A 10,216-nucleotide genomic window follows, 5' to 3' on the forward strand; every position below is an offset into this window, starting at 1 on the left:
ATTCATTGATTAGATAATTTACACAAAATTAAAAGTGTTATCATTTAAATAAATACCATCTGCTGTTGTCACGATTTCTCCCTCTGCCCTGTTTTTGTTTTCTTTTTGTTTTTTGGCCTTCATCTCCTGCCACTCTCCGTCTGTCCACCAGATGTCCTCAGACTCCCCCAGATTCCAGTAAACTCACCGCCAGCTCCACCTGCTCACCTGTCTCCTATTCTTCTCAATCACCTGAGCTTCCCTGCCTTTCACACACCTGTTCCTCATTTCCCTCATCTGCTCCCTGGGATTAATGCCAGCTCTTTTTCCCAGTCAGCTGTCGCATTATCTGTTTATATCCGTGTGTTTCCCTGGCTGCATGTTTGTAGTGACCTGTTGTCTGTACCTGCCTGCTTGTCCATCCATCCGTCTGTAGTCCTGGTCCAAGTTCCCTCACTGCACCAGCCTGCCTGTATCTCTGCTTGGATCCTCTCCGCCTGTGTTCCTACCACCAGCTGTTACAGATCCAGCCTCTCAGTGTTTTCTATGACAGTAAACTCAGCATGTTTGGACGCTTGCCTTCACACTGCAACTGGAAGCTCAAATTGAAAAACATTAAACACACTAAAAGCTGCGGCAATAACTGACAGTGCAATGTTTTTTCTTCTTAAAATGCCTTTTTATTTCTCCCAAAAGTTTCACAGTCAGTGGAATCCCAAATGAAACTGCTGCACAGGAATTAAAAAAGGTGCTAACAAACAGTAAAGCACACAGAGACATTCACAGACATACAGTAAAGACAACATGGTTGAGGTTCAAATACTGAACACAAATGACCTCTGTGTGATTTGAATGCATACTGTCGTGGCTCAGAGTGTAAACATTCGGCAGAATGTTAAATTGTGCACTTCTTCAGAGGACAAAACATTTTATTAGATGAAATATAAAACCTCCAAGTGGTGTTTTTACTTTGTCTTCCAAAAGTAAAAGCACTCAGGCGTTTAATTGTTGAAATGTGTTTCATGAAGCCGTAATAATTGTTTGAGTGTTAAAAGCGACTTGGTGTATAATCAAATATAGACGCAGGAGAAGTTGAGCTGTAAAACTAAACATTTTTGGGCACGAAGAGTGAAAATCAAAATATGGAAACAGATCAAGCTAAGGCTAACATGCTTTCCATGACCTGACCTGGGCTCTTGGCTTCTGCAGTGTGTGATCCTCCTCACGACGTTGGCTGGCGTCTGAGAAAAATCCTTCTACTGCTGCAGTTACATTAAAACTGTGGCAGTCTATCTTAGTAAAGTTAATTTGTTTGTCAGGGATTTAATGAAACAGACTTTTGCTTTGATTGACAACTTGCAGAATCTGTAAAATTATGTAATACATGTTGCATCAGGGGAAAAAATAACATTTTTAGAAATGTCACTCTTTCTTAAATCTTTGACATTTATTTTCAATTTTGTGTTTCCTGAATAAAATCAATAACGTTACAGTTCAAGTGAGAAAATCCTGTCCCACAACATTGTCTCTTATCTGATCCCAAGTCTTTAAAAGGATGTGATAAAAGCAGTAAAACTGTGTTGATGAATTAGAGCACAGACCCTGATGAGGGATAATAATACTGACAGAGGTGTCTCACCTGCTGCCACAATTCACATTTATCTCTGAGAGTGGATCTTGAATACTGACAGAGGGAATGAACACTGATAAAATCAGTTAACACTGATGATGGCATGATTTCATATTTCATATTCTCTGTCTATGAAGAAGCACAGAGATGATTTTTTCCAAATAATGTAAAATACTTTTTTCTCATACAAGACGTAATGTCACAATAAAGTTGTTTGCATGTAGTGTGAATGAAAGTAAGTGCAATATTTGATTTAAATCTGTAATTGAACCATTTAACATGACATTTATAGTAGAATTAACTATACAGTATAAAGCCGATTACTAATGAATTCTTCCTTGTTTTTTTACTACACAGAAAACAGTAGGCGATAATCCTATGTGATGAAAGTGAAGTGTGACAAGTGCTTCTGAATTGTACATCTGCTACAAGACGAGGACTTTGTATAAAAGGATTTTGGGAGGCCAGTCTTGGTAAAACCAGCCTACATGGCGTCACAATTAAACTGTAAACCATGGCACATTAATTTGGTCACATAATTTTCCTTCCCGTTCCTCCTTCTCTGCCTACGTTCATCTTTCTTTCTTGTCTCTCCTTTAACCAATTCAAACCCTCATGCTTCTCTAACCAGCCCTCCATCTGTTCTGCTACATTCCTTCATTTCATATCACAATATTTTTTCTTTTTTCTTTTTCTTTTTTTTTTACAGTTTTTTTTTTCATTTTGGTTATGAACTGTTTCTCTTCAGCTCATGTTACATCATTTTTGTTACTTTTTTTAGGCATCCTCCTCCACCTCTTCCTCAAACTCTCCCTCCTCCTCGGCCGTGGCGTCCTGATACTGCTGGTACTCGGACACCAGGTCGTTCATGTTGCTCTCTGCCTCGGTGAACTCCATCTCGTCCATGCCCTCGCCGGTGTACCAGTGGAGGAAGGCCTTGCGGCGGAACATGGCGGTGAACTGCTCAGAGATACGTTTGAACAGCTCCTGGATGGCTGTGCTGTTGCCAATGAAGGTGACGGCCATCTTGAGGCCGCGTGGCGGGATGTCGCAGACAGCCGTCTTGACGTTGTTTGGGATCCACTCCACAAAGTAGCTGCTGTTCTTGTTCTGGACGTTCAGCATCTGTTCATCCACCTCCTTCATGGACATGCGGCCACGGAACACGGCAGCCACCGTCAGGTAGCGACCGTGACGGGGGTCGCAAGCCGCCATCATGTTTTTGGCATCAAACACCTGCTGGGTGAGCTCGGGCACCGTCAGGGCGCGGTACTGCTGGCTGCCTCGGCTGGTCAGAGGGGCAAAGCCGGGCATGAAGAAGTGGAGACGGGGGAAGGGCACCATGTTGACAGCTAGTTTCCTCAGGTCGGCGTTGAGCTGGCCGGGGAAACGCAGGCAGGTGGTCACGCCGCTCATGGTGGCTGAGACCAGGTGGTTGAGGTCTCCATAGGTGGGCGTGGTGAGTTTGAGAGTGCGGAAGCAAATGTCATAAAGGGCTTCGTTGTCAATGCAGTAGGTCTCATCTGTGTTTTCTACCAGCTGGTGGACCGACAGCGTGGCGTTGTACGGCTCAACCACTGTGTCTGACACCTGAACACAGAGAGAGGGAACATCAGTACCGATATAGATCACCTATAATCTATACACACAGGAAATGTGTGATGGAGCTCAAGGTCACCAGAAAACCTTCAGACCTATTGGACAATATTTCTTATGTGTTACCTTAGGAGAGGGCACCACGCTGAAGGTGTTCATGATGCGGTCTGGGTACTCCTCTCTGATCTTGCTGATGAGCAGGGTGCCCATGCCGGAGCCGGTGCCTCCTCCCAGGGAGTGTGTGAGCTGGAAACCCTGCAGGCACTCACAGCTCTCAGCCTCTTTCCTCACCACGTCCAGGACTGAGTCCACCAGCTCTGCTCCCTCTGTGTAGTGACCTTTGGCCCAGTTGTTTCCTGCTCCACTTTGACCTGAGAAAAATAAAAGTGGTGTTATTTCTTTCCTGCTTAACAACTAAAACCACAAGACAGGGCAAAAGGGACACCCACAGTTCATCCTTCAGCTGGAGCCCAAACTCCAGCACTTGTTGGATAAAGAACAACTTTACTGTAAGATCAGCAGTGTTTCAGCGTGTGGTCTTCATCAGGGTCACTCAGCAGGCTTCTGAGTGTCCTTGGTAGTTGTTAAACTTTACGATCTCCCACCCTGACCTCTGACCTCCTGTGGGAAACATTAAACATGGGTGTGCTCTTACCAAAGACAAAGTTGTCAGGTCTGAAGATTTGCCCAAAGGGTCCAGAGCGGACTGAGTCCATGGTGCCTGGCTCCAGGTCAACTAGGATGGCTCTGGGCACATACTTCCCACCTGCACACACAGGGATACACAGAGATCAACACAACATGTCAGACATTACATTATATTTTTATAGCAAAGGAACAAAAACAGAAAAAAAAGAACGGGTCTAGAGTTTTCTGGATGAGATCTCACTGCTGTTTCAGAGACAGTAATTTACACTTTGGTTTCGACATGCTGCTTCCTGTGGGCAGAAGAGTCTTTAAACAACATCAGAAAATAATTTTGGCAAACAGGCTAATCTGGTTTCTTAATTAAAGGTCACAGGATGTTCTCAAGTCTTCAACATGACTTTGTAATTTGAGTGTTTTTGATCAGTCATCTTTCTTTATGGGAAGCTGATGCTCTTTATAGTAATTATCTCCACCTGGATGTTTCTAGCTGGTTAAAAGTTTCAAGTAAAAGAAAGATCTTCTATGACCTTTTTAATACTGGGCAGAAATGCAATTCAATGCATTTTCATGGCCAACAAGAAGGCCTACCATTATTCATTAAGTACGTGAACTTCACAGCTGTATATAACAATAACACCTGGTAATACAGTTAATGAGTTCAGGTGACTTGGACCCATGTGAACCCACAGGAAACAAGGTGTTAGAAAGGCAAAAGGAATTAGAAATAAAGCTAAACTGGACAGAAAAGTTATTTTACACACAGGACTGATACTAGAAATTTTAGGCTGTCTGGCTCCATCTCTGCGATGCTACAACATGCAGTATTTAGTGTTGTCTTTAATAGTCTCAAGCCTGACTTTCTATGTGTTAAAGCTGAACTACACTACTTTACTTACTGAAAACCTTGAAATATTGAATATATTGTTGTTGGAAATAATTAAAGAGTATTGACAAGAATTTAACAACATGTGCTTCAGTTTAGTAAAATGAAAAGCTCTGATTCAGTTTAGTATTAACAGCTGGTGCAGTGATGTAGTACCTCAAATGGCCACTAGATGGAGTCAAGCATTATAAAACTACACATAGCAGTTGATTATCTGTATTTAGGCTTCTCATATTTTATATAGTACATGTAAAAAGGGGTCTCACTTCATTTTATCGAGCATCAACCTCAGTGTATGTCTAGATGTACTTACCAGTGGCTTCATTGTAGTACACACTGATCCTGTCCAGCTGTAAGTCACTGTCTCCATGGTAGGTTCCTGTCGGGTCGATGCCGTGCTCGTCACTGATCACCTCCCAGAACTAAACAAACACACACACAGACCAAGGCATCGTAAATACAGACCCTGTGTACGTTGGTAAACACTATTAACTGTGTGTGACTGCTGTATTGAATTCAAGTCATGCAGAACACACAGCAGTCACACACAGATAAAGGTCAGTTTATTAGACACTCAATTACGGTCTCCTCACTCTGTATTATTGACATTTAATTTAACTAAAACTGATAAAATCTGATCTTTTAATGTTTGTATTCAAGTCACAACATTTAAAAACAGTCACTGGGCCTGAAACCTGTAGCATCTTGCAGCCTTAATCTGAATAAAATGCTGTCTATTCAGTGAAGTTATTCAGTCACAACCCTGGGTACATGTCTAAGAGAGAGGTGTCTTTTCATTCTTGTTAAGGCCATAACTGCAGGCCAATTTACTGTGGGGAAAACAGAGTGTGGTTTACAATCGCTCCTCTGTGCCCTGCGCTTCCCAGGGACATGCTGGCGTCTGTTTACCTTTTACAGTCACAAGATCACCTACAAATAACATGTTCTGTAACACAGCTGTTTCCTTTCTTTGAATATGGTTAAAGAAACGGTCACTTTCCAATGAACTATCATCTTCATGTCAGTATTCATCGATTATCATGGTGATTACATGCTGCATCTCATGGCTGCACACACATTGGATCATGTGGTGAAACATCCAGTCGCAACTCCGATTTGTTCTTTCTGACCCAAAGGCCATTTGAAATTAGAGGGGACACAACTAATTTTACAAATGAACCACAGATGTGTAGTAAAAAGTTGACTAAAAACGACACAGTGCTAATCATATACAAGTCTCATGGAGATGTTTTGTTTCTGCTCTTGATTGAAAATGACCAGGAAACAAAACCAAGAGAATTTCAAAGGTTTGAGACCAGGACAAGACAACAAAAGCTCTGACAAATGTGTCACAAAAGAAGCAGAGAATAGCATACAGGGGCTACAGCTAACAATCATTTTCATTATGGACTAATCTGGTGATTACTTCCTCGATTAAGGGATTAGTCACTTTGTATAAAAATGTTGGAAAATAGGGGAGAAAGTCCAGCTGACATGTCTGTCAGTCCAACTAACAGTCACAAAACATGAAAATATTCAGTTTGCTTTATGACAGAAAACCCACATGTGGGCAGAAAAGTCTTTTGGCAAACAGGCTGATCTGGTTTAACTTAGTTAAAGGTCACAGGATGTTCCTGTCTTCACCATGACTTTGTAATTTTAGCTCCACTTTTGAGATAAAAATCCTTTTTTTACGAAGCTTTATGGGAAGGGAGGATGCTGTGTAATTATCTCCACCTGGATTTTTCCAGCTCGTTCAGGGAATCACACACATTAACACACACTTTGGTTACAACTTAAAAGCACTAAAACTCAAGGTTTTGCAGAGTTCACTAAATTAAAACTGTTCTCTTATCACATATAAATATATCTGTATCACATGTTTATCAGTACTGTATATACATATATATATAACAACAATTCCCATTAACACAAATAATCAACTCATGTGACTTGGACCCATATGAGTTACTGAACATCATGTATACGCCTCTGTATAAAGTGAGAAATATTTCTTGTTTGAGAGTCACAGAGGCCACAGAAAAGACAAGGAGAGTAAAGACGAAAGACCAAACTATCCCAAAGAGACTCAAAGTTACCACACACACACACACACACACACTCAGAATGACTACAGAGACACAAAATGACTCACAATGACTCAAAAGGACGTAGCTGTGTTGTTGTCTATGCTCAGGGGCCTTATACTATAAGAGCTAGAGAACTGATAGATGTCTTAAACAGTTTTTAAAAAATAAATAATTCGTTTCTTAATTTAACTTTTGCTAAAATTGAGACTTGTAATGAGTTGATGAGATTCCTAGCAACCGTCTCCCAGCAGCCAAAGGTTAAAACTGACATTCAACAGCAGGCAAAAATGAATAAATAAATATAAGAGCCTTTAACTGAGCTCAAGGATTTTTAAGATTTTTGAGGACCTGCAGACTTCCTGAAAACTCCTTGTACCATTTGAAGTCTGGGGGTCAGTAAGAGCAGAGCTTTCTCAGAGGAGTGAGTCGGCCTCGTTTCTACAGGCTGAGACATTAACGCCAAACTCAGTTAAGACGAGAGCACAGACTGTCACACCAGCTCAGTCAACTGACCCTAATCCGTGCCAGTGTCTGCATGAGTGTGTTTAAGAGAAAGAGGGAGAGATAATCAGGGAGGCTGGCACGTCTCTGCGGCTGTATGTGTCTGCCGGAGAGGGAAAGAGAGAAACTGGTGGGAGAGAAAATCTCATTTTTTAATCCTCACTACGGTCACCTCACCATCTTTGGCTGTCCCTGAATTCACTCCCACCCACTGTGATCACCATGGAAACAAGATGTTGAGTTTAGTCAAGCCATTTTGGGAAAAAATATCTTGACCTAGAACATTTTACTGAACAAGGAACTGAAATTATAATCAACACTGAACAATGACAACTTTTACAAAATGACTAAGACGTGTAGAACAATAACATTAACATTTCTGAAGCCAAATTTACAAATAAAAAATAAGTTACTAAGTGCTGAAACTTCTCTCTGACTGTATAATTTTTCACAGATTCATATCTATGAGAAGTTATTCAGCAACAGAACAGACGGAGCAGATTTTAGCTGGAACTCTGGGTGGGTGAATTCAGGCAGAGTTAATCCACTGTGAATTGAGGATGACCTCAGCCTCGCTAAGTCCTCTGTAAATACACTCGTCTTCGCTGATCAGGGCCATTGAGCAGTGGAGTCTGAGTCACCCCATATGTTACTGCCACGCCTGTTGTTTCACCCCCCAGAGCAATTCATCTGGGTGAGTGTGTAGTGGGCCAAACACATGAGCATGACTTTAAAAATGAGGCTGCATATCCTTTCAAACTCTTCAGACGTTCAGATTATTTTCCAGTTGCAAATAAATCAATGTTAAAGCTCCTTTTCTTAATATGTAAATGATGTTTCTGTTGCATGTTCAGGCAAAAAGAAAGGGCGTCCTGGTATAATGTCACCAAAGACGAGTCGACCTTTATACCAAAAATCTCTTTCCAAGCCCATAGAATATGAAAATGGCCTCCAGCATGTCCATGATAAACCCTTTCAAGAAATGTATAATGGACAACACACAACACAATCATCTGCTATATTGAAATATGAACAAATGTTTTCTTTGGTATTAGATTACTAACACAACAAGTTGTCCAATACAGCTAATACACTGTTACACTGATTTTGATTGATCAATAATCATTTGTATCTGTGAAGACGTCTTAAAATGTCTTGTTTTGCCCACATCGTAAATATAAATAAATAAATTTAATTGATTATCATATATGACAAAAAATCCCATCAAATATTCAGATTAGAGAAATTGAAACAGAAAAAAAATCTGGCACTTCTGCCAAAAAATGACTGAAACAATGAATCGATTGCCAAAATAGCTGCAGATTAATTCTCTGTTGATTGACAAACTAATTAATCTGCAGCTCTGCATTAATCATTGCAGCTCTGTTTAAGCGACAGAGGACTTTTAAAGTGATACAGCAAAAATGCTGATAAACAGAAAACACAGATATTCACTTCACAAACTGTGTAAACAGGGTTTTCAGGGTCGCTGGTGGTTTGGGGGCCCTGGGGTGTGTGCATGTGATACACTGACTGGAAAGGCAGCTATTTAAATGACCTCATCTGTGCTTTCAGAGCAGACACTGAGCCACTTGTTATCTTTCGCCCCCCTTTACCCCCTCCTGCTGCGTTCTTCTCCTCTGCCTCAGCAAATTTCTCTTTTCTTTCCACCCTCTTCTCTTGTCTTTTTTTTTTCCTCGCTCTTTTCTCAGTGACAAAGAGTCCAGCTCACCAGGCAGCCAAGACAGCAGCTGGCCCTGAGCGTCTGCTCAAGTCTGGCCAGCTTCATTAATCATGGATCAATGACCTGAGTTTTGTCAACAGTTACAAATGTTAATCATATGCAGAGATATTATGATACTCATGGTTAATAGAAATGAGTTATGGTCATTTACCAGAAATACAGTCATTACAAGAATCCATTATAGTGCTTTTATCAACCCCTGTAGCTTTTTTCTGCTCCACTGTGTTCCTCACTTTTCTGTGTAATTCAAATGCAAACTTGTTTATACAGAGTGGTGGGATACTAGTGTGTTTGGGTACTTAGTAAGTTTCCACAGTGATTTATTGTTTCTGTCTGGCACTTGTATCAATCTTATACGACATATAACATTTTCTTATCCACTGTTACAACAGGATTAAGTCAGATTTTCACTAGATCTGTGCAGGAGCCTCGTAAAATCTGTTATACAAGTACAAAATATATCAATTTCCTTTGATTAAAGGTTGCTGGCACTGAAAACAAGTGGATTTGATGCAAATAGAGAAAGAAAAACAAACTTTTATCCCATTAGGACCTATGGACAATCCTCTGACCAGGACTGTGGTGAATTTCTTTTTCTTTTTTTCTTCCTTTTCTTTTTTTCAATATGTAGTTCTCTACTAATAAACTAGTGAAAGATGAACAGATTAATTGTAAGAGTCTTTGGAAAAAGAGGGCTGGAGTTTAAACAATAGAGCTACAGGTTCTGGTCCTGTTATATCATTGAACAAAAAAAATGTTCAGTAAGATGATGAAGGAGAAGCAGTTGATTTTTTCTATCTATTTTATTATTTTTCTGAAACTGTCAAAGCACGAAACAAAAGAAAGGTCTCCAAAATTTTAATAATGAAATACTTAACAAAACTGGTAAAGACTAGAATAAAGTGCTGATTGACAACAATAAAGATACTCATCTGAACTTGTTCTTACCTTTGCACCAATCTGGTTCCCGCACTGGCCGGCCTGGATGTGCACAATCTCCCTCATGACTGCTGGTGGTTGTTAGTGGAAGTAAAATGTTGCAGATGAAGCGGAGAAGCTGACCTACTGACCGACCACAGACGGACTGACAGACACTCTGCAGGCTGGGTGCGCAGCTGCGACTCCTGCAGGCGGGGAGAAAGTTT

The 10,216-nt window shown here is 40.8% G+C and overlaps 2 protein-coding genes across 5 annotated transcripts in view; one reads left to right on the top strand and one right to left on the bottom strand.

Annotated features, from left to right (window-relative positions):
• The window catches only part of LOC108881900 (class I histocompatibility antigen, F10 alpha chain), a 272,592-nt gene that overhangs the window by 192,147 nt on the left and 70,229 nt on the right, over window positions 1–10,216 (top strand). The window lies entirely within an intron of this gene.
• On the bottom strand, window positions 637–10,190 carry LOC108881914 (tubulin beta chain). Its single transcript, XM_018674123.2, has 5 exons — window positions 10,020–10,190; window positions 5,050–5,158; window positions 3,861–3,971; window positions 3,332–3,576; window positions 637–3,199 (listed from the first exon to the last, which is right to left on the bottom strand). Exons 1-5 carry the CDS (start codon window positions 10,074–10,076, stop codon window positions 2,387–2,389), a joined length of 1,335 nt encoding a protein of 444 aa, XP_018529639.1. The 5' UTR covers window positions 10,077–10,190; the 3' UTR covers window positions 637–2,386.

The sequence above is a fragment of the Lates calcarifer genome, linkage group LG3 (assembly GCF_001640805.2).
Source record: "Lates calcarifer isolate ASB-BC8 linkage group LG3, TLL_Latcal_v3, whole genome shotgun sequence".
In the NCBI taxonomy this organism is placed as follows: Eukaryota; Metazoa; Chordata; class Actinopteri; family Centropomidae; genus Lates; species Lates calcarifer.